The following is a 25,006-nucleotide window of genomic DNA, read 5'->3' on the forward strand; positions in this document are numbered from 1 at the left end:
GTTTTATTTTGCAAAAATAACGAAAGAAAAGAAATCCAAATGGAGGTAGTATCTGTGAAAATATTTCAGCTCTAATATTTACACTTTTACACACACACACGCATATACACTGTTTTGTGCCATTGATCAATTCTGACGCAGCAACCTTATATGACAGAGGAGAACTGCCTCAGAGGGTTTCCCAGACTATAATCTTTTTGGGAGCAGATTTTTAGTTTTTTTCTCCCAGAGAGCCACTGGTGGGTTTGAACTGCCGACCTTTTGGTTAGCAGCCTAGCGCACATAACCAAATATATGTAATATGAAAATTCTCCATTTGTCAAAATTTTCTCTGAGCATATTAGGTGCCTCTGTGCTTACTGAGGGAGTATGTTCTCAATTAAAAATATTACAATTTACAAATTTGAGTAACATAAGAAATAATGCTAGTATTGGTTTATAATTCATAGAATAAGATAAATATCAATGAGTACATATTAATTTAAATAAATAGGAAGAGACAGCAGCTCTTCCTTATAGTAGACTTCAAGTAATAATGTAGACGAAAAAAGGAAAACAGAAAATCACCATTAAGGAAAACAGAAAATCACCACAATTATGGTAATAATTGTTACAGATAAGATCCACTGATGAACGTTAAAATTAGTGGGTGAAAGTTTAGTGACAAATGGACTTTACATATTCCGAAGTATCTTCCCAAGTAATTTATTACCTTCAGAGGGAAAGATGGTAGCTTTACATTCAGAAACCTGGCAGAGATGACCTTAATAAAGTGATCAAGGTCAACAACACCAGTAACAGTACATACCCACATCTTGAACCTATGATACAATGTACCAAGGGGAACATATCGTTGTATCTGTGATACTTTTGCCAAGTAAATGTGCTATCATGAGAAAGCCTCAGACATCATCAGACAAACTCAGATGAGGTATACTCAATAAAATAACTGATCGATACTCTTCCAAAGTATCAAGGTCATGAAGGATAATGCAAGACTGAGGAACTGTGACAGACTGCAGGAGATCAAGGAGGAGTAACAATTAAATGCAACTGAGAATCTGGATAGATTCTAGAACAGTAAAAGGACATTAGTGAGCAAACTCAAATAGGTCTTTAGTTAATAGAATTGTACCAATGTTACTGACCTTTTTCTGACATACTATGCTTACGTAGGATGTTAATATTGCGGAAGCTAAGTCAGGGATATTTGGAAACTGAGTACTATTTTTGCAACATTTCTGTAAGTTTAAAATTAGTTTAAAATAAAAAGTTTAAAAATATTATGGTATACAGAGAAAATTCAATTGAAAATGTTCACAATTTCAAAGTTAGTAATCATGAGTTGCAATGAGAAGGAAGATTGCAGAAAATTTTTTTGGAAAAAAAAAACCCAACAAAGCAATAATAAGTCCATACTGAAAAAAGAAATGAAGTCTTACTTTGATTTGCCTACCCTTTGTATCTGGGCTGTCTGTGACCAATAAAGTGCAGCAACATGATGTTCTACAATAGCCTTGTGACTTCCACACTCTGTTGATGGAGAGAGAGGCCCAAACTGCCCAGCCATTCCAATCAACACAGTCAAGGCCCCAGACATGTGAGGAAGACCCTCTGGAATCAGCTGATTCCCAGCCAAACCATCAATTGACTGCAAACATACGAGTAAACTTTGTCAACACCACATGAAAGTAAGCTATTGAGTTTGAGTTCTGTTCAAATTGTTCACCCATAGAACTGTGAGCAAAAAAACAGTTGTTGTTTCAAGCCACTAAGTTTTATGGTGATTTTTTTCAGCAGAAATAGATAATTAATACAGGTTCACAGAAGAGAGATTAATTTCAACTCAGATGATGAGGAAAAATACTATGGGAAGGTGGCTTTTAAGTTTGGACTTGAAGGATTTAGAAAGGTTGAGATGGGGGCAAAAGACTTTCTACATGAGAAATAGGGTAAGTGCCTCCAGACAGGAGAGTATGGGAAGTTGCTATAAAGGACAGCAATCCAACGTGGCTGGAGCATACTGAGCCAAGGAGGCCCCATGGCTCATACACAACTGTATAAAGACAGAGTTCACTGGCAATTTCCATCACCAGAGATCTTACATTTCATAAGGTAAACTGATTATCAGTGAGATATTTCCAAACCCATGTTACCACAAAATGAAAAGCACAGGTGTCCCATTTCTCTGTCCTTAGATGGCATAAATGAGAATTTATGATTCACAGCTCTAATGCCAAAGGGGAAACTTGCCTGATACCTAGATAAATCAGGAGGAGAATTTTACTCAATAACCTTGGGGTTTGAATGAGGCTCAAGTTTAAGCACAGAGGAATATGTTTGCAGAAGATCTGAGAGTTCTAGGCAATTGTCTGGGCTATCCTGTCAAGATAGAAAATTGATTTTAGACTCTTGATTTAATCAGGCTATGTAGATAGGAAGGAGCCTTGGTGGCACAGTAATTAAAGCACTCTGCTGCGAACCAAACGATCAACAGTTTGAACCCACCAGCCACTCTGCTGGAGAAAGATGTGGCGGTCTACTTCTGTAAAGATTTATAGCCTTGGAAACTCTATGGGTCAGTTCTACTCTGTTCTACAGGGTCGCTATGAGTCAGAATCGACTCGGTGGCAATGAGAGATGTAGATAAGAAATAGGTTCTAAATCTTTAGAAATGGGAGTATGAGATGTGGCTCTTGTTTCCACTTAAATTGAACGCCATTCTGTAATGACTTAAATAGTGAAGAAGGACAAAACAAGTAAGATGACAGTGTAGAATTTAAGAACACATGGGCTTCAATATCAGGTTGACTTGGGTTCATAGATATCCTGGATTATCCAATTGTTAGATGTGTGATTTTAGATAAGTTACAAAATTTCATTGAACTCGTTTTTCATTTGGAAATTGGAGGCAATAATACCTACTCATAGGGATTATTTTTTCTTTTTTATTGTACTTTAGGTGAAGGTTTACAGAACCAATAGTTTCTCATTAAACAGTACACATATTGTTTTATGACATTGGTTAACAACCCCATGACATGTCAACCCTCTCCCTTCTCGACTTTTTTTTTTTTCGGTGAAAATATACATAGCCAAAGATACACCATTTCAAAAATTTCTACATGCACAATTCAGTGACATCGATTGCATTCTTCCAGTTGTGCTGCTATTCTCACTTTAGATGAAGGTTTACAGAACAAAATAGTATCTCATCAAACAGTTAGTACACATATTACCCTATGACAATGGTTAAGAACTTCACTACATGTCAACACTGTCCTTACTCAACCTTGGGTTCCCTATCACCAGCTTTCCTGTCCCCTTCTGCCTTCTAGTCCTTGTCCCTGGACTGTTGTGCCTCATTAGTCCCGTTTTGTTATATGTAGCTGTCCAATCCCTGGCTGAACGGTGAACCTAGGAAGTGACTTCACCACTGAGCTAAAAGAGTGTCTGGGGGCCATACTCTTGGGGTTTCTCCAGTCTCTTTCAGTCCAGTAAATTTGGTCTTTTTTGTGTATGTTAGAATTTTGTTCTACATCCTTCTCCAGCTCTGTCCAGAACCCTCTGTTGTGATGCCGGTCAGAGCAACCGGTGGTGGTAGCTGGGCACCGTCTAGCTGTACTGGACTCAGTCTGGTGGAGGCCTTGGTAGCTGTGGTCCATTAGTCCTTTGGACTAATCTTTTCCTTGTACCCTGTTCTCTTGATTCTCCCTTGCTCCCAAAGGGGTGAGTCTTAGATGGCTGCTCACAGGCTTTTAAGAGCCCAGACGCTACTCACCAAGGTAGAAGGTAGAACATTGTCTTCAGAAACTGTGTTATGCCAATTGAGCTAGATGTTCCCAGAGACCATGGTCCCCACAGCCCTCCACTCAGCAACTCAGTCTCATAGGGATTTTTTTGAAGATTAAGTAAAATCATGTGTAAAGGGTGATAACCCAGTGCTTATCTTGAATAAATATCTAATATGTGGTAACTTACTAAATTGGATCGCTGGTGGCACAGTGTCTAAGAGTTCAGCTGCTAACCAAAATGTCGGCAGTTCAAATCCACCAGCTGCTCCTTGGAAACCCTATGGGGCCGTTCTACTCTGTCCTATAGGGTCTCTGTGAGTCGGAACCAACTCGACGGCAATGGGTTTGGTTGTTTTTTTTGATTACTAAATTGCTATTATCCTGAGAATATTAAATTGACCCATGTGTTACCAAAGCTTGATTTGTTTTTTGCTTGTGAAAATTGGATAAAATTTGAATTTTTTTCAAAGATCCTGATCATAATTCTCAAGACAAACAGATTAGATTTGCTGGCTGTGTACAGTTTCTAGATGTTCTCAATATCTGCACATCTTGATGTTACATATATCTAAGAAGGTGACACATTTTCTCCTGTGAAGAGATATTCAGCATATTAAGTATCATTTCCATATTTGGAAAAGTGAACAGCAATTGCAGTAGCTGGTCCTCAATGGACCATGCCTCTTGGCATTCATACCACTATGTACTCTACTTGCACGTTGACTCTGGGCAGACCCTGTGACTCACTTTAACAAATGCAATGCAACAGAAATGACACTGTGCCAATTCTGGGCTAAACTTTAAGAAAGCCTGGAAATGTCTGCTTTTGTAAATTGGGGAGTTTGCCATTTAAGAAGTCTAGCCACCCTGCTGGGGATATCGTGCGGAGAAGCCACATGGAAAGGGAGCAGACCTGAGACTACATGGAGTGAGAGTGTGACCGAGCTATCCCAGCGTATCAGCTGAGACCAGCCTAGCCATCCCAGCCAAGGCAGTAGACTTGTGCATGGGGCATCTAGGATGTTACAGCTCCCAGAACCCCTGGATGACTGCAGCCCTGGGTGACATCAAGTGAAGCAGAAGAACCATACTGCTAAGCCCAGTTAACCCATAGAACTGTGCAAGAAAATGAAATAACGTTGTTTTAATCCTCTAAGTGTTGAGGTGGTTTGTTATATAGCAACAGATAACCAAAGCCACGGTGGAGCCTCTTATATGCATTTGCATTTTGTAATTTTTCAAAGAATTGGATACACTTGAGTCTACTTGCTTTCTTCATGTGAACTGTGCTGAGAACTAGAACTGAAAGAAGCTTGTTATAAAGAAATTGTAATTTTTCTCATGCTTTCTCCTGAGGGTGAGTTTATCCTTGAAGAGAAAGACAATTTAGAGCGTTTGTTCCTTGAAGGGGTAGCTGGTGATGCACTGCAGTTCTGTGGCAGTACTTTGTTTTCTTACAGCAGTGTCTCTTGCATGTCCCTGAAGCAGGAATCTGTACCTTTAGCAGTGATTTGGTGAGAAGAGCATTAGTCACCAGAAGTACATGTCATGATGTCATATGGGAATATGCCACAATGTAGGTTACCGAAATAAGTTTTCTAGTATTATTACTGGGATGCGTGTGTGTGTGTGTGTATGTGTGTGTGTGTGTTTGTGTTGTGTCTAATAGTGGGGAGACCCAGAAACAGCAGCTGAAATGTTAGGGCATTTTATTGCAAATGTTGGCAGTAAGAGGTAAGCTGTCAGCTTCAGAGAATATGCTACGGAAAAAGGGGGCTTCCAGGGTCAACGATACACGAATCCACACAGGGAAGGAAAAATCAGGGAACAGTCACCTGGCTATAATGCAGGGATTAGCCCTCCAGTCTCCTGAGTGAGGTCAAGTTGGGTCCCAGGGGTACTAGGTCTTATTCCTAACAATAAATGTAAAACAGAACGCTTAGTAAAAGGTTCATCAGTGCTGCGCTCTGAGGAGAAGGTTAAGTCCTGGGATGTGGAGCTCCAGGAGTCGGCTAATGGAGGCTAGTGGCCTAGCCTTGTGGGACAGAGGACTGGAGAGTTGAAGCTAGATTTGAATGGATCTGTGAAAGATCAAATACTGGTCAGAATACACATGGAAATAAAGTCCTAAACCCTACGAGTGTAGGAGTGCTGTGAGCCTCTGAACACTTCCCAACTACTAGAAAGCTTAAAGTGGGAAGCGTGTTGGTAGGGGTGCAGCCACTGCAGGTGCGCTCTAACCTGGAGAGAGCGTGGACTTTGACAGCAGATAGATCTGTGTTTTAATTCTGGCCGTGTCACCACTAGCTCTGTGGCTTTGGGCAAGTTACTCATATTAGTTAGGGTCGCACTTGCCTGCCTGGGATGGACACCTGACTAAAAGGATGTGTTAGTTTCCTAGTGCTGCTGTAACAGAAATACCACAGTGAGTGACTTTAAACTTTATTTCCTCAGAGTTTAGGGTCCCAGCTCTAGGGGAAGGCTCTTTCTATTGGATTTGGGAGAAGATACTTGTTTCATCTTCCCTGATCCTGGCATTTCTCGATTCTAAGGAGAATATCACATGGCGTGTGTCTCCCCCAGTTTGTGCTGCTTGTCTCTGGGCCTAATCTGCCCTTTTTACATCTCAAAAGTGATTAGGTTTAAGACACACTCCACTGTGATATGATCTCATTAAAATAACAAAGAAAATTCTATTCCCAAATGGGATTGCATCTACAGGTATAGGGGTTAGGATTCTAATATATTTTTGAGGGGACACAATTCAATCCATAACAAACAGCATAACCAAAAAGAAGCATATTTTTCTCACAAAACAAGAAATCCCTAACCTGATAGTCCAGGGCTGGTTCAGCTGCTTGCCGGCTCCTTGCAGCTTTTTTCCTTCACAATCTTTAACCTGTGACTTTTGACCTCATGACCTCAAGATGGTTACTCCACTTCCACGCATTACTTCCTCTAGGTAATAAGAGCAAAACCATCTCCTTGTGAGGCTTCTTTTTTTTTTTTTTTTTTTCATTGTTTCATTTTGGGAGAATAGAAGTTTTCCCCAGCAACTTCTACCTATATCTCATGATTTCATTTTGCACACACAACCACCTCTAACTACCAGAGATTTGGGGAAAGGTAAGTATCTCCAATTGGGTGCATTGTCAGTCCAAATTCTGTTGGTATGCATTATGGATTGAATTGTGCCCTCAAAATATGTGTTGGAATCCTAATTCTTACACCTATGGATGTGATCCATTTGGGAACAGAGTTTTCTTTATTATGTTAACGAGGCTCTATCAGTGTAGGGTGTATCCTAAACCTAATCACTTCTACTTCTGAACTATAAAAGGAGCGGAACAGATGCAAGAGCATGAAGGGGGGCGGGTGGAGGGAATAGATGCCACCTGAAGATCACCAAGGAACTGAGGAACACTGGGACTGAGACAAGGACCTGCTCCCAGAGCCAACAGAGACAGAGCATTCCCCTAGAGCCAGTGCCCGGAATTTGGACTTCTAGCTATCTAAGTTTTGAGAAAATAAATTGTTCATTAAAGCCACCCACTTGTGGTATTTCTGTTGCAGCAGCACTAGGTAACTAAGACAGTAAGGAAGAAGGAAGAATGGATAAGTGACCAGCAACGGATGCCATATACCTTTGTTCATACTATTTTAAATGGAGATAGCAAGACCTCTGTCATGGATTGAGTTGTGTCCCCCCAAAGTATGTGTCAACTTGGTTAGGCTATGATCCCCAGTATTGTGTAGTTGTCCTCCATTTTGTGATTGTAATTTTATGTCAAAGAGGATTAGGGTGGGATTGTAACACCCTTACTAAGGTCACATCCCTGATTCAATGTAAAGGGAGTTTCCCTGGAGTGGGGCCTGTACCACCTTTTATCTTACAAGAGATAAAAGGAAGGCGAAGTCAGCAGAGGGGTGGGGGGGGACCTCATACCACCAAGAAAGCAGTGCCAGCAGCACAGCATGTCCTTTGGACCAGTGCCTCCTGTGCAGAGAAGCTCCTACTCCAGGGGAAGATTGACGAGAAGGACCTTCCTCCAGAGCCAACAGAGAAAGCCTTCCTGTGGAGCTGACGCCCTGAATTTGGACTTCTAGTCTACCAGACCATGAGAAAATAAATTTCTCTTTGTTAAAGCCATCCACTTGTGGTATTTCTGTTATAGCGGCACTAGATGACTAAGACATCTTTCTCCATGGCAGAAAGATACAAGATATAGGCTACACACCCTCTGGAATGTAATCTCCATGAGGGAGGATTTCTTGTCTGCTCTGTTACTGTTGTATCATTAGCACCTAGAACAGTGTCCTCAATAAGTATTTACTGGATGAATGAAATGAATGACAGGTAAGTGCCCAGTACAATGACTAGCACAAATTATTGGTACTGTTTTGTTGTTACTGAGTCTGTCTTGTGATTTTTGACAGTTTCATTTTCAGAGGCTTCTAGGTAGTATAGAGCAACTAGGTATAACAGAGGGAAGCATTCTCAGTGGAGGTATGTACTAAGGTGGGATAAATGGAGAATCATGGGTTGGTCTAAGAACAGGGGTGTCATCGTGTTATTAGCCTTCAGTAGGGAAATGTTATTGTATTTTTTCATAATCCAGCCAAAAGAAAAACCTTAACTTTGAACTTTCAGAGAGCCAATGTCATCTCAATGTGCCACTTGTTACAAAAATTCCCACCTGGTATTAAAATATCCAGGTAGTCAACAAGATTTACGAAGAGATTATGAGTATCATCAAAGTGGATAGATAGCTGCCCTTGAGTTGACTCCGACTCATGGTGACCTTATTACAACAGAACAAATGTTGCCCTGTCCTGCATCATCCTCACTATCACCAGCATGTTCAAGTCCATTGTTGCAGCCAGTGTGTCAATCCATCTCATCGAGGGTCTCCCTTGCCCTCGCTGGCCCTCTGCTTCAGCAAACAGGATGTCCTCCTTCAGTGACTGATTCTTCCTGATGACATCTCTAAAGCAAGCAAGTCAGACAATGTTTTGTTACGATCCATAAGATCTTCACTGGCTAATTTTCTGAAGTTAATCACCAGACCCTTATTCCTAGTCTTAGTTTGAAAGCTCTGTGGAAACCTGTCCACCATGGTTGGCCCTACTGATATTTGAAATACTGGTGGCATAGCTTTCAGCATCCTAACAACCACAAACCACCACAGTAAAACAAACTGACAGACAAGGGGGATATGGATCATCAAAGTAAATAGCTATATTTGTGAATATTACAGCTGGACTTATACATAGAAAGAATATAATGCTGCATCATTTGTTCAGACAAAAAAAGTGAGAGTCCGATTTGGCCAGAATTGTATCACTAACTCTGGACAGAGTCAGGAATGGATCTTAGCTCTTCCAATGACAGGCCAGAGCTGTTTCTACTCCATTATACTGTCCATCTCCGCCTCCCACTAATGTGCCCAGTTTGTTCTTGCCCAGCTGCCAGGCCACCTTTCACTGCCAGATATACTGGGTGGGATGCTGCCTCAGCTGCAGAATGGCCTCAACTTGCAAAGACTGCACCACAGTATATGAGACTCTCTGGCACTGGACACAGTGATACTCATGGGACAGGATCCTATAAGCCACTCTGACTGCCTTTCTCTTCATGCTCCAGCTACCCTGCTGTTACCAAGTCAGCCAGGACCTCAGAATTGTCAGAGCTAATGCACACAATTTTCTGACCTTATCTTACTTTGGTGCTTCTTAGTATTTTTTTTATTAAAATACTCCTGATACCAGCTGAGAAATAACATGAGCCCCAGGAGATGTGGAGTTATATCCTGAAGCCATAGTCACAGGCCTGACGTAACTTAGAAGTCTCATTTTAAGAATTCATGTAAATTTTCCATTCTGCTCTTTTATGTGAAACAATGTTTCTCCAAATAACTTAATAAAATTGGTGCTCAAAAAACATGCTGGTTTTAATCCCTGAGCTGCATATACTGCCTGGCAACCGTATTTGGTTTGAATTTCAAAACCCTAACCAATCACTGGAAACGCTGGTGGCGTGGTGGTTAAGAGCTACAACTGCTAACCAAAAAGTCGGCAGTTCGAATCCACCAGCCGCTCCTTGGAAACCCTATGGGGCAGTTCTACTCTGTCCTATAGGGTCACTATGAGTCAGAGGAGACTTGAATGCAGTGGGTTTGGTTTTTGGGTTTAACCAGGTCACCTTGGGTGTCCTTAGCCCTTCGTTTTATCCAAGGCTAGGTAGGAACTAAATGAGACTAAAGGCAAAGACTAGTGGCTTCTATAAGGACCATTTACTCTTCCGATCTCTTTTTCTCACTCCTTCTCCTCAAAATACACTCCCCGGAGAACAGAAGGAGGCTAGGAAAGAAAAGGTGAAGTGTATCAATGCTCTCGCATTTTAGTGTGGCTAATCTGTCGCCTTTTTTAGTCCTGGAAGCTGGGCTCTCATCCAAGGAGGATGAGCAGATCTTGGGGAACTTTCCTTGAAACCACTAAAGAAAGCTGCCAGTAAAGCTTTTTCATTTTGGGGTAGCACCCTGAAACTTTTATTTGCTCAGTTATGTGTGTCACTCAGGATAATTACATCAGATCACAAAATGGAGAACAATTACATCAGACTACAAAATGGAGGATGACTACATCAGTACATAACTGCCAAATCACATCATTACATAACTGCCAAACCACTGAAAATCATAGCCCAGCCAAGTTGACACATAACCCTAAACATCACAGGTTCTATACACCTTATTTGCATCAGCAGCAAGCTGTCCAATTCCCTTGGTGGGCCACAAGTACCTTATCTGCATAGTCCCACCCAGTCAGTGTGTGGGAGTCACGAAGACTATGGCTAGAAGGGCCATATTAAGTAATTCGCTGCACCGCAGAAGCCTTTTAATTGATTTATCTTCTCCAGTCTCACCAACCTCTCCCCCCAAATTCCACCTTTCATATGACTATCGGAGTAATCTTTCTAAAATACAATCAATCATGTTAGTCCCCTGACTAAAATCCATCAACACTTTTCCATTATCTTCATGCTGAAGTTCAAGCTACTTAATGATACACAAGGTCCTTCATGATCTGGCCCCTGCCTACCTCTACAGCTTCTTCTGAAACTTCCTCAGAGACACTGTACCATTCAGTCAGGGCCACGTGCAGTTTCTGAAAAGGTCTTATTCCCTCATATCTCCCTGCTTTTGTATTTGCTCCTATTTCAAGGGCAGGCTATTACGGGAATAACTCAAAGGTCCTCAAGGGCAGAACAGGTGCCCCTCTGTGCTTTATAGCTCCATTACTGTAGTTTCTGCATAGTATGGTAAACAGGCGTCTCCTCTTGCTGGCCTGTGAGTTCCTTGACGCAGGTGTTGATTCTTTGTGTCTGCAATTCCTATCAAAGGGTTTGAATAATCACTCAATAAATTGTTGCCGAATAAGGATGAAGTAAAGAATACAACTACTTCACTCCCTTTTAAGTTATTTTCCTAAACAAGGCCTGGGACAAGGAGATCTTTTGTATATCATTGGTTTAACTGGTTTACTTACCTGGAAGGGAAATTCATCTTGGATCCTAGTCAGAATAAATAGTACAGAGGCCATGCCGTTTGGTATGGCAAATCTTAGTGATAGACATGAGAGTCTGGAAGTGAAGAAGTGGTCAATAAGAGGAATATAAATATATTTACATTAGTGAAGGGAATAATTTACAACATAGGACTAATGATACCAGGGCATAAAATATGTTTAATATTTTTGGTTATTTGAGTTATTTTTAGAGGAGATAGATAACTAAGGAAATTAAAAGAGTGCATTAATTCTTTTCCTTTTCATGATAATTTTTTTGGATTGTAAATTCTCAGATTGTAAAATTTGTAAAAAGAAGCATGAGATAGTTACATTTATTTTACAGGATTCTGGTGCCTTTGTGGCGGCCAGCCAAAAGTGAAATTACCTGCACTGGTCTTAGCTCAGTCCCTTCTCCACTGCTCATCATCCCTTCAGACCCACAGGCACTAGACAGAGCAGTTGTCCTTCACCGCTAAAGAAATGCAGCCAAGAGTTATGTTACCTTGGCAACGGAATCACTTTTTGCCGCGAGACAGGTTGCTTTATCTGAGCGCTATTATGAAGCAGAATACATTGGTAGGACTGGGAGGGCAATCAAATATTCTGCCCGCCAGTATTACACTTGACCTTCGGGTGAATAAATGACTTTCAATTAGAGTACTTAAATATCTTTTAACTTTAATAATTATTATTAAAGCCCCAAAAGAATTTTACTTGGAAAAGAGTAAAAAATGTGATGGTGCTGTTAGGGAGAGAGAGCTATATATTTTTTTCGAACTAGACCACTTCTGTTAAAGAAAATACAAGGGAAATCGCAATTAATGGTTTCATTGGGTCTAACAATGCATGTTTTTGTCTTTTTTTAGTTTCCGATTCGATCATGTTGTGGATTTATGAGATTGTCCTTTGTGTCTACTCTTAGCTTCTTTGTTGTAGACGTACATATTTGCAATTTCGTCTTGTCCTGGAGTGTGTGATTCAAATCACCTGCTCCTGGCTTGCCCGCAGAGCCTCCCACTAAGCCTGTAGCCCACTACTACTTCCGGGTCTTAATTCCCTTGTCCAGTAACAGCTCTCCCCGCCCCATTTGCTACTTGGTTGTTACTGGGAGTCTCTCCTTAACTTACGTCCAACGCTAAGTTTAGTCCCCGCCTTATTTTATTTTCTCCTCTTGAACTATTTTAGGCGCCCTGGTAGCGTAGTGGGTTAGCGATATGGCTGCTAACCAAAAGGTCAGCATTTCGAACCCACCAGGTGCTCCTTGGAAAGCCTATGGGGCAGTTTTACTCTGTACTCTAGGGTCGCTATGAGTCGGAATGGACTCGAGGGCAACTTTTTTTTTTTTTTTTGGTGGTACAGTGGTTAAGCCTTGGGCTGCTAACCGGTGGGTTGGCAGTTTGAACACACCAGCCGCTCCACGGGAGAAAGATACGGCAGTCTGCTTCCGTAAGGATTTACAGCTTTGGAAACTCTACGGGACAGTTCTGTCTGTCCCATAGGGTCACTATGGGTCAGAACTGACTCCACGGCAGTGAGTTTGGTTTGGTTTTTGGTTTTAACTATTTTGTTTCTTACTGTTTATGTTGCTAGCTGCCTTAAAGAGCAACTGTATGAGACCTGTAGGGGTAGAAGGATTTACTTAGTAAGTTCGGTAAAATAGCAGGAACGAAATAAGAATCCTTCATTCCTTCAGCACCAAAGATGTTCACAGTCATTGTATTTCCTTACAGATCCAAAAGAGCTCTGTTAAAAAACAAAACAAACAGAAATCTAACACACCAACACTACTTTAGAGTCTAAATATAATCACAGGAAACCACATATACTGAAAAGAACAGGGAAATCTTTTATGAGCTGGATATAAGTTAGAAAAGAAGTGTGGTACTTTAAAAGTCCTATTTTAATTCTAGGAATAATCAAGCAGCATTAAGGGCCAGTGACATTTACTGAGCAACTAGTCAGTACAGTCATTTCCGCATCCATTATCCCATTTAACTCTCAAATTAATCTCCATAGCTACTCTTATTTCCATTTTACAAATGAGGGAACTGAGGCTCAAAGAAATTTTAAAAATAAAGTCATTCCCAAAATAACCACACAAACTTTAGATGACAGTGGTTTCTGATTCTGAGTTCAGTGTTCTTTCCAAGTGTATCACCTTGTACATGGTCCAGCAAAGCTCTGAAGTGTGGAGGACTAAAACCAGAGCATCAATGAGGAGAATATGGCCCTGAGCCTGGCATTGCCACCTCCTGGTGGGACCTTGGAAAAACCACCTACTGTCTCAAACTCAGATTTGTCCATCCTTAATATTGATAAAATAACTTCTTATCTCCTCATGAGGATAGGTACTTAGGCAGTTAATGTGTGCAAACATGTTGAAAATACTAAGGGCATGGCTATTTCTGTAGGAAGAATGGTTTACTCCTGTTACTAAAATAATAGATCCTGATCATTGCAAACCGATTTAGCTCTCCCAATCAGCTCAGCCCCTAAATATCAATCTCAAATTTGTAACGCTTTTGAGAGCAGACCCAGCACATATCTCTTCTGTGTCTCCCAAATCATGTAACATGATGCTGGGTTGGGTAAAAAATATGGTGGTAACTGAGTTGACTCTTGACTCTTGGTAACCCCATGTGTTCAGAGTAAAACTGCCCCGTGACTGATTTTTTAGAAGTAGATCTCCAGATTTTTTTTCTGAGGTTAGGTAGTAGATGCTTAGTACATATTTTTAAATGATGGCATGGGTGATTAAATCAAACTGTTGTCTAATATCTACTTGATCCATCAGTTATAGATCTAATTTTTTCATGATACCAAAAATAATTCATTAGATGTATGGATACAATTAGTCCAAGGTGTTTTATGAACAGTCATAAACTTGGTTCTTGGTATTATCCAATTGATTTTGCACAGGAGTAATGGCCCTGTTCTTTCTACTATCACATATAAGAAAATATTTTATTTTATTTTATTTCTCTAAACTCTGTTGCTTGCCTTTCAGAGAATATCAGGAAAAGTTAGTGGAATAAATATTGAAAAATGACTTACCAAACATCTGGAATTTCACTTCCCATACCTCTAATAATATTAAATACTCCATTTTAATGTATGTACTGTGCTCTGAACTTTACACACACTACCTGTTTTAATTTTTATGATGATCCTATGAAGTTAGGTCTATTATTGTTCTTATTTTATAGGTGAGGAAACAGGACAGTTTCCTCATATATAAAATAAGAACAATAATAGGAAAGATTCCCAAGTCACAAAATTAATCTGTAGCACAGCCTGATTCAAACTCCTACAAACTAACTCTGAAGTGTATGAGCTTAACCACATTCCTGCGCGGTAAGCAAGCAAAGTCACCTTTGAGAAAACCAGCATTCTTTTGCCACCTATTCCCATTAAGTTCTTTATATTTTGCTTTGTAAAAGGAAGGAAGGAAGAGAAAGAGGAAGGGAGGGAGAGAGGGAGGAAGAGAGGGAAGGGGAGAGAGAGACAGAGAAAGAGAGAGAAAAAGACAAGGAAAGAGAGAAACAGAGGGGGAGGGAAGAAGAAGGGAGGGAGGGAGGAAGGAAGAGAGAAAAAGAGGGAGGGAGGGAAAGAGAAAAAAAAAATCACTCAAAATCTCTCACCCCTCCTGAATAAAGCAAGACCCCACCAACTTTTTAACACTAGTCAACATTGTCGAATAATAATAAACAGGTGAGGGGCCAGACTGGTCTGACTTTATGTCATTTTGCTTTTGTCTTACATTTATCAGGAGAAGTATTCTTACAGATTAAAGGTCCACTGGAAGATATTTATAAAATCTACTGCTATCATCATGATGAAGCGCACAGTGTACTGGAGTCCTATGAAAAGGAAGAAGAGCTGAAGCAACATTTGAACCACTGCATCCAGTCCTTAAAGTAAGGCCTTTTCAAATGATGATTTTCATCCACTCTCAGTTGCCTAGCAGGGAACATTTTAAATGGATGTAGATGAAAGATCTCACATAAATCCTGTGATTTATGAGGCTTGCAGGGAGCTCTGCTTTGCGTTCCCTTCATGAAAAGCTGACATGCCTGAAGCCCTGATTGACTTTTTTTTCCCCTCCCTACAAGGATGACTAAAAATAGCATGGGAGAAGATTCAGGGCTCCATAGAGATTGGAAAATGCAATATCAAATATTGATTTGTGGAAGAAAAGTCTCTCCTTAAAGTTGTTGCTACTTGGCTGCGCACATAGTTCAAGGAATATACGTGCCAGTAAGTGGCTCTGTGACCACTGAAGCACGTGGGTTAGTAAAGTTAGGGGAATGTCCTAGGACTCTGAATATCCCTCCTCTATCCCCTGACCCACTGGGGTGGAGGGACGGGAGAACAGGGGATGGAGACAAGTCAAGCCCTGTTCAAGGGTGTTGTTTCAAGTTAGTTTCAAGACAGCTTAGTCTTGTCCCCTCTCCTTATCCCTGAAACTTTTGGGAGGAGCGTGTTACATAGTATACATTTTTTCCTACAAGAAATATTATTCGCTATAATGATCTGAAAAAATAGGAAAGTATGAGTAAGATGTTTTAAAATCCTTTCTATCCACCACATTTTAATAACCGCAGTTTGCATTTTCTTCTGATCTTATTTATATGCATAAATATGGGCATGTGTTTGCAGTATTACTGTCTATAAAGTTTTCTACCACATGCACCAAAATTACTACTCTACTCCGCATCTTACCTAATGGTTCTATTATGGTCTTTAGCTTCTAAGGATTATCTCGGTTTGGAAAGATCTCGATTAGGCCAGAGAGTTACCAACCATAGAGAGCTGTTGGTAAATTTGACTCTTTAGCACACTTCTTTTATATACGTCATTGTAGGGGGGAGCAGAGATGGGGTCCTAATGGGGGCAAGAGTCCCTGGGTGGTGCAAATGGTTAAGCTTTCGACTATTAGCTGAAAGGTTGGCAGCTCAAACCCACCCAGAGGCACCTCGGGGGTCAGGCCTGGCGATCTGCTTCTGAAAGGTCACAACCTTAAATTGACTCCAAGCAACTAACAACAATGTGTACAAGAGGATTGTGGCTGAATTAAAGTGAAGTCAAGAGACTAACTAGGACTATTATGGAAGATGCCTTTCCAGGTCAGAACTGAGTTTGACAGTGGGTTGAAACTGGGTCTCACTAATTAAAAAATAAATTATGTAATTAATTAACTTTAGTGCCCTCTATTGGACATTACATTATTGCAGTTCCCTAACCACTTTTTATTGCCGGTGGAAAAGATTATATTCATTAAAATCACTGAATTGCAAGCATTCATTGAGTACTTATGCCAAGCATAGTTCTGCGTGCTGCTCAGAATAAAAGAAAATAACAATAAGACATAAGCCCTACCTGTAAGAAGCTAAATATAATGAGATAACTCTTAAATATAAATATGTGATGAGTAGCTCAAGTTAGTTATTTCTCCACTATTTTTGGTTTAGTTCAGTGTCAGCAAACCAATTCAGAGAAACAATAAAATTTGAAGTAAGATTTATCTTAATAAAGTCATGTGTTAGGAGCCAAGTTCTCTATGTACAGGTTCTTTTTTCCTAGAGAAAAGTAAGGTGTTATCCTGCGTGTGAGTGAATTTTTCACTTGTCTTACCTTGTACAACTGGCAAAACCTGATTCAATAAATGTCTACCTTGGACTATTTTCCTTTTTCAGTTGCTAGAAATAAAGGAAGGCAATCTCATAATGAGATGAACAGATAGCATGATTAGCACCTTAGATCATCACCCCAACTCCAACCCTGGGAGCGGAGGTTCTTATGGAGAGAGGATGAAGATAATCTGCTTTGGGCGTGTGCTCTTAACTGCTGACTACAAATAGACCTGTCTGTTCAGGGCTGGCAAACACTAGTTTATTAGCCATTAAGTTTTTGACTCTTAAGAGAAAGAAATAGGCCTTGCCAGAATATTCCACTAGGCAGTATAGCTCAGTATTATGCCCCTGACAAGCAGCTAAAGCCAGAGGTGATTCTGAGACCACGTGAAGTCCCAATTACCAAAAATTACTTTCAGACCCAGTGGCTTATTTGCTCTTTTTCTGGAAGCCTGGAGTTATCTCCCTGGTGATGCCCTAAATCTTGTGTATTCAGAACCATTCTGATTTTAGGGAATAATTTCAGGCACTAGAAGGAGCTAAGGTTTAGAAAGCACAAAATCCAAAGGAAGAAGGATTGGCAGAACTATATCTTAAGGGAAAGAAAATCAAAATAAAAGCATTTAGAGACATTTTCCAAAAAGTTACCTTTCTATGAAAATAAAGTTAATGATGAACTGCCTGAAGGCTGAGAGAAGTAGAATTATTGACATTACTATAATGCTGACCTCAACTGAGCTAAGCTTTAAATTCTGAGAAACAGGTTTTTAAACAGGTTTATAGGCCAAAGAGAGTCTGGAACACCCTAAGGGCTTGGTTTCCTTTGCCAAGTAATCAGTCAAAGCTATTACTGTCCTGCCTTTTCCTTGTGGCTAAATAACGGAGCCCAAGTGCACAGTTGCCAATTTCTAATGAATATTAGGTGTGGCCTCGATGTTTACCCTGCAAAGGGATATTGCGACAACTTGGTTTGAGGCAATATCCACAAGAGAAGTAGCTTCATGCTTCAGAAGCTACAGTGGATTTTAAAGCAACTTAGGTTGCATTTTAACCAAAATTAAAATGTTTCTTGAGGGCCTAAAAATATTTATGAAGAGTGTGAGATAGTATTGAAAAAAAAAATATGTATGTATGTGTGCATAGTTTTTGCCTCCCAGGAACATACACTGTAGTTGGGTAGATAAATAAAACCAGCCAGAAAGTTTAATAACAATACAAGAGTTAATCTAAATAACATACCACAAGCTGTCACGGTGCAGTTCAAGACTAATTTCCAAAAGGGTGGCAGAGATATTTCCTGACTCTGTAACAGACTCAGGCTTATAACCGTTGGCTATTCTTTGAAGCCCATTATCTTTCAAAAGAGAAAATAGCATTTGTATCCGGAAACTAATTTTGAATCACTTTGCAACGTTAGGGCAATGATTTAGTACAAAAATTTGGGGCAGTATTTCTGACTGTGTAGTTCCCTGAATCTGATTAATGAGGGATGTGTGTATATTCAAAGTGTAGATTCCTGTGGTCTGCCTGAGATTTAAAAAAAAAAAAAAAAGACGCCTGGGGGTTCAGTCCAGGAATCTGCATTTTTAACAAGCACCGTCAGGTGATTTTTGATACTCAAGGAAGAACTACTTTAGAAGGAGAAACCAGGCCCACAGTATTCACTCCCTGCTTTTCCTAAAGTAGACGGGCTTTTTTCATGACTGTAGATACTGTCCAAGCAGTAATTTCAGGGTTTGGAGACCCTAAGAAAGAAAAGTCTAAAACTATCCAGAAACACAACACCACATCTACATCTTTGGCCTATCGATTGGAAAGCTGCAAGTTTTTATTTATTCAGCAAGGAGTATTTACAGAATCTCATTCCATTGCCGTTGAGTGGGTGCTGGTTCATAGTGACCCTATAGGACAGAGTAGAGCTGCCCCGTAGGGTTTCCAAGGAGCAGCTGGTAGATTTGAATTGCCAACCTTTTGGTTAGCAACCAAATTCTGAACCTGTCCACCACCAGGGCTCCAGAGTCTCATTAGTGATCCCTAAATTTGTGTGAAATACTGTATTAATCCAGTCTTTAAACTTATGAAAGTTATTTGCTAAAGATACAGTTACTTAGTCTCTTTGGGATTATTGAAGGTTCCTGATCTCTTTGAGGAAAGTGAAAAATGGAATGTCTATAAATGCCAGTGTAGCTATGATTAGAATTCCCTCTGCTGCCTCCTCCTTCTGTCTTTCCAGTTATAAATCCCTCCAAAGTCTCCTTTGCATTTCAGAGACCCTAGAAATCGATTTATTTTGTAATAGAAAAAGAACAAAGGGGCTTTTCTAAGTGTTTGGGTGGACGGAAGATACATTTCTAGCTTCACATCTAGTCGTTGTAAACGTATTTATATTTTTCTTCTCCCTAACCAACACCACCATACTCAGGAGGTAAACTTCTAACTCTAGTCATCCAGGCACTGCTCTCACATTGCTGCTCTAGCATCTCCACCCAGGGAGGAAGCTAAAAGCTCTTGCAACACAAAATCTAAAGGAATAGACTTCAGTTTGTCTATTATAATTCTTCATATTCTAATGGAGTGGTCTGAGTAAAACTTAAAATCACCTTTGGAAATGCTTTCTGCTCCTTGTCACGTGGCATCATGTTTGAACAAAGACATATAATCCTTAAGGAGTAGCCACCTAAAAACCTTGTCAGTTTAATTATAATGGGCCCATGTTGGTAGCAGTGTGGTGAAAGATATATTAAGTTACTTTATCCCATAAAAGGGCAAATGGACACAATTTAACTTCCTTCTACTTGAATCGTCCTTGACTGGGGTTAATGCTTGGAAAGTTTTAGCCCAAAAGGGAGATGAAAGAAAATTAAGAGCAAGTAAACGGACATGTTACAATGTAGTGCCACTACTCCATATACTGTGGTTTCCCCTATTGGAAAATCTGCAGTGTCCTTTTTATAAAAATACTCTGTTATAATATTTAGGCTTAACTTGGTTGATTTAAATGCAATAGAAACAGAAAGACTTTTTTTGTTTTTCTTAGGAGTTAAAAGAATAATCTTTTCTTTCAACTTCAAAGTATGTGTCTTGGTTCCTGAATGATTACATTGTTCACCTGTTTGTTTCCATAGAAAATTGTATTTTTATTTTTACACATCTTTTTCCCAGAATTGCCTGATCTATGACCCACAGAGTATGGGGCAATTTGGAAATGTCCTTTTCCAAAGGAACAGAGTGTGAGCTTAAAGGAAATGAATGGAAGGAACGATTAGGCAAGAGTTGGTAACACGATTTCCTTCATTGCAATAGAAGAGCTTGTCAACAGCAGTTAATAATTACCTAAAACTTTGGCAGCTGCTGACTGAAAAAAAAATTATAATTCTGTGGTTGAGTCTCATCAAGGAGGTCTTGGACTCAGTAACGCCTACCTATTTCAAGATGTCTAGAAATCCGTTCATACAACATGTCTGAAGATAGAGGAAACAATGTGCTTCACAGATACGTATATCACTGTTTTTCACATTTATGGAGTATTGGGATTAATAAAATAAAACATAAAATCCATTTAAGTATTTGAAATTCAACATAGGTATTTATCATCAAACAACAATTTTTTTTTTCCTCAACTACTAAATGCTGAAAGACCATCATCAGCTATTACGGGATGGGGTCACAGAATTTTTAAAATGAAAACATTGTTTTCCAAAAGGTTGGGAACCAGATACCAAGGTGATACGGTTATAACCATGTTTGTCAGAGCCCATGTGCTCCATAGGGTTTTCAGCGGTTGATTTTTCAGAAGTAGATAACCAAGCCTTTCTTCTGAGATGCCTCTGGGTAGACTTGAACCTCCAAACTTTCGGTTAGCAGTCGAGCATGTCAACTGTTTGCACCACCCAGGAACTTATTATTTTCTCTCTCTATAGTCACATGAGGCTTTCAGAGAAAAATTTCCATCCTCTTTATTCTTTAAATATAACTTGAATTCTTACCACTTTTTAAAATTGTGAATTAATTAAGTCAACAAATATTTTGTGACTGTGCCAGTCACTTTTTCCAGCACTGGGGATACAGCAGTGAACAAAGCAAGCGTGAATCCTTGCCCTTGTGGAGGGGGGAGGTAGACAATAAACTAAATAAGTAAGATACATATTATATTAGAAAGTGACCAGTGCAATGGGGAGAAATAAAGCAGGCAATGATGATAAAGAGTACAGGGGAGACATGGTACAATATTTTTTAAGGGTGATCAGGGAAGGCTTCAATAGGAGGGGACATTGGAGGTAAAACCTGAGGACATAAGGGAGGAAAGCATAGAGGTATCTACAGGAAGATCAATCCAGGCAGAAGGAACAGCAAGTGCAAAGGCCTAGAGGCAGGAGCATGCCTGGCATTAGAAACAGGAAGGAAGCCTGTATGGTGGTCACAGATTGGGGGAGTTAGTGAGTAACAGGAAATGAAGTAGGGAGGAAATGGGCGGAGCAGTAGATCACATAGTGCCTTGCCTGGCATGGACATTAGTTTTATCGGAGCAAAATGGGAGCCACGCAAGCTAGCAATGCCTAGTGAAGGTTTTAGCGACAATTACCTTACTCAGTAGGTTAATTGTTCATAATCTGCATAACACTGTATACAGAGATATTATAGAGCAGTTGATAATAGTTTTCTGCAAGTCAATTAAGCATCTCCTTTGTAATCTTGATGTCTCCTATTGCTATGTCTAAGAGATCCTTTTTTCATAATGTAAACAAAAGTTTAATTTCAATCCATTTCCAGATTATCAAAGTTTAATCTGAACGAACAGTTTTTAATTTTATATAAAGTGTGAAATAAAAATGGTATCTATACTACAATAAAATTTTAGGGACATGATATATAAAATAATCAGGTCAATTCTATATAGGACATTCATGAAAATTACTTATCACTTTACATAATAAAATCGTAAAAGTTTTATAATGTTTGCATATTACCCCAAATATGTGAATTTACATGAATTCACTTTTTTCCCCCTTCTCTTACAGGAAAATATACATGGAAGAGTAAGTATTTTCTTTTAATAATAGCAATCAAATATAAAAATCGTGGGGAAAAGCTGCTACAAATTCCTGTCCAAATCAGAATTTTTAATTTTTATAATTATTAATATTGCTTTTAGTAAATGAGATTGCAAAGGCATTTACTCCAGATATCATTGGTGCATCAAATGTCAATGTTAGTTTACAATCTGTCTGAGATGATCTTACCTATTAAGCCATTATCATGTAGACTTTCCTGAATGTTTTTAGAAGATCTTGGGGTATGACTTACTTAAATCACAAGTTTGCAGGTGCCAGGAACTCTCTGGGACCTGCTCATCATACATATGTTTAGGAATCTTAATGTGTCCAAAAACATATTTTCCTAAGAACAACATTAGTCGTAAAACACCACATTCAAGTCATAATGTTTTTGAAGATTTTGTAGATGAATGCACAAAAGGAAATCTTTCTTACTACAGTAAAATATTAAGTCTCTTCCAATTAGGACTCATATGATTTATGGAGAAAATAATACACATATATAGCATGGAAATAAAATTTTAAAATGAAATAGTTGGTCACTAGGACAATATAGAAACTATTTTATGGAAATTACACACACATACACTTTAGAAGTTACCTACTTTTCTCAAAGAGAAACAGGTCCAATCTGACTCATAGTGAAAGGAAGACATTGCCTTAAATACAAACTCCAATTTACTAGGACTTAGAAAAGCACTGTGTGGCTGATTGTGATTAGCGGTCATCTAAGGTCCTGAGTTCTCAGTCTGTGTTTGTGTATTTGCTTATGGGTGTGTCTTTTAAACTCCTGAGAATTTACATCAAGAAATACAAAATTTACAAAATATAAATTATGTTACTCTAAACCATAAATTCCTGTCATTAATACTTTGGTGCAGAGCAACAGTGAGGTCCAAATTCCAGAAATGAGGTGGAAGAATCAGACATCCGACACAAAACCTTTACACCAAGGCTTTATATTAAGCTGAGAAGTTGGTTTTTGACCCACCAAACAGGCACCCAGTTCTGTCATCTTTTAAGTCTTTTTTTTCCCCTCAAAGGAAAAAATATCCTATGATATAAACAGATACGAGTCAGTTTGTTTAACGTGCTTCCCATTCTGAGGTCGTTTGAGTTTGAAGAGGTGCATGAAAGAAGAGTGACTGTAACCCTAGCATACAGCAAGGCCTTCTGGCTTCTCTTCACTGATAATTAATAGGAGGGGGTGCCTCATTATCTAAAGGTGTGTCCTTGTTTTTGTGCCTACGACTGGAGAGTCACATACCTTAGTGGTTAGAGAACTTCATATGCTACAAACTCTGCTTAGTTTTTTATTTCTAAAGCTTTACTCTTTATAGCCAGAAGAAAAATAATAGTAATAAAAAGAGCGAAAAAGTGAGATTTAGAGGAGAGTGAGAGATGTTTCTTTGTACAATTAATATGCACAGACTCCTTCGTACAGAACACTTCAGCAAACGGTACATTGTATGGAAATACTTGCTTTAAAAAATTGTGCTAGCTTTCGCCGCAGTCCTGCTGTGTGGGAGTTGGCAAGGCTGTGTATGCCCCTTCTAGCCTGTTCTACACATTAAAACATGTGAAGCAGTTCTGCTTTAGTGTTTGTCTAGACTTGAGGCCCGTGCTGGGCTCCCTAAAATGAGTTTTCTTTGGCCCGTATCAGCAAAAGTCGAAGTGTTATCACAGCGTGTGGCAGGATGAACATCAAAGCTACATTTTCAATGGTTATTTTCTGTCCCGTTTCTCTCGCTTGGGTCAGGAGGCACATATGCTGCTACATATAAAAAAGGGTAAAAGACGATGTCAAGTGCAATGCAATTGTAGCTAAGGCCAGCGATGTTGCAGCCAAGAGTGTGTTTGAAAGATGCAGGTTTTTAAATGTCTTCTCCCAAATCCCTTACTTTTTTTTTTAACAATCTACATTTTAAAAAATACAGAGAAAAGTAGAGATATTTATAATTCCTGAAATGTTTACTTTGATTTATAATCTTCTGCAAACATCAAAGACAGTATTAAAGTGACAAGAATCATAGAATTACCCACTTAAGAGTCCCCCAGAAAGCATCTGATGCAAGTCTCATGTTCTAAAGCAAGAAAAAGACGCCTGTTCTAAATTTATCTATCTCCAGAAATACAGCGTTTTGTTATCCTTGTTTTTACTTTTGTTTTTCCCTCTTATGTATTCTCTTGTCTGGCTAGCTATTTTCAAACCTTGGGTCTCAGAGTTTCTATTAATTTCAAAATGTAGTAGTAAAGTTATTTTTACTTTTTCTAAGATTTGTATTTTTAAAGTTATTAAAGAGACATTGCAAAATATAGAGAATCAAAATGAGGACAGTAAAGACAATTGGTAGTAACGTTCCAGAGTTAACCACTGTGGCATTGTAGAGTCCCTGACTGCACCACTGAGTTCTTTCTTCACACACACGCATATTGACTACAATAGGACCAAAGTATATTTCCTGGATGGCAACTTGCTACCTCATGCATAACAAATCATGGACAGCTTTCCACATCCATAAGTATAAATATACATTGTTTTATGACTAAATAATTTTCTGTCATATATACATATATATATGTCATAATATAAGGAGCCCTGGTGGTGCAACTGTTAAGCACTTAGCTGCTGACCAAAAGGTTGGCAGTTCAAACCCACTCAGCAGCTCCATGGGAGAAAGACCTGGCGATCTGCCTGTAAAGCTTACAGCCAAGAAACCCAATGGAGTAGTTCTACTCTGTCACATGGGATCACTATAAGTCGAAAGTGGACTTGACAGCACCTAACAACAACATGTCATAATTTAGTTTACCAACCCCCCCTTACTGACAGTTGAATTTTGTCTTATAAACATTGATTTTATATGTTCATTCTCATACACGATCTTTGTACAATAATCTGATTATTTTCTTCGGATGAACTTTTAAGAGTGGAATTTTTTAAAAAAGCCCTTTG

General features: G+C 39.3%; 1 protein-coding gene across 1 annotated transcript in view; it reads left to right on the top strand.

Moving 5' to 3' along the window:
* Positions 1 to 25,006, top strand: part of ARHGEF38 (Rho guanine nucleotide exchange factor 38) — a 175,476-nt gene that overhangs the window by 80,631 nt on the left and 69,839 nt on the right. The window contains exons 4-5 of the mRNA XM_004380204.2: positions 15,133 to 15,280; positions 22,015 to 22,032. Coding sequence (XP_004380261.1) covers positions 15,133 to 15,280; positions 22,015 to 22,032 — 166 coding nt within the window. The remainder of the gene's footprint in view (positions 1 to 15,132; positions 15,281 to 22,014; positions 22,033 to 25,006) is intronic.

Source organism: Trichechus manatus, unplaced genomic scaffold (genome assembly GCF_000243295.1).
Source record: "Trichechus manatus latirostris isolate Lorelei unplaced genomic scaffold, TriManLat1.0 scaffold00071, whole genome shotgun sequence".
Classification (NCBI taxonomy): domain Eukaryota; kingdom Metazoa; phylum Chordata; class Mammalia; order Sirenia; family Trichechidae; genus Trichechus; species Trichechus manatus.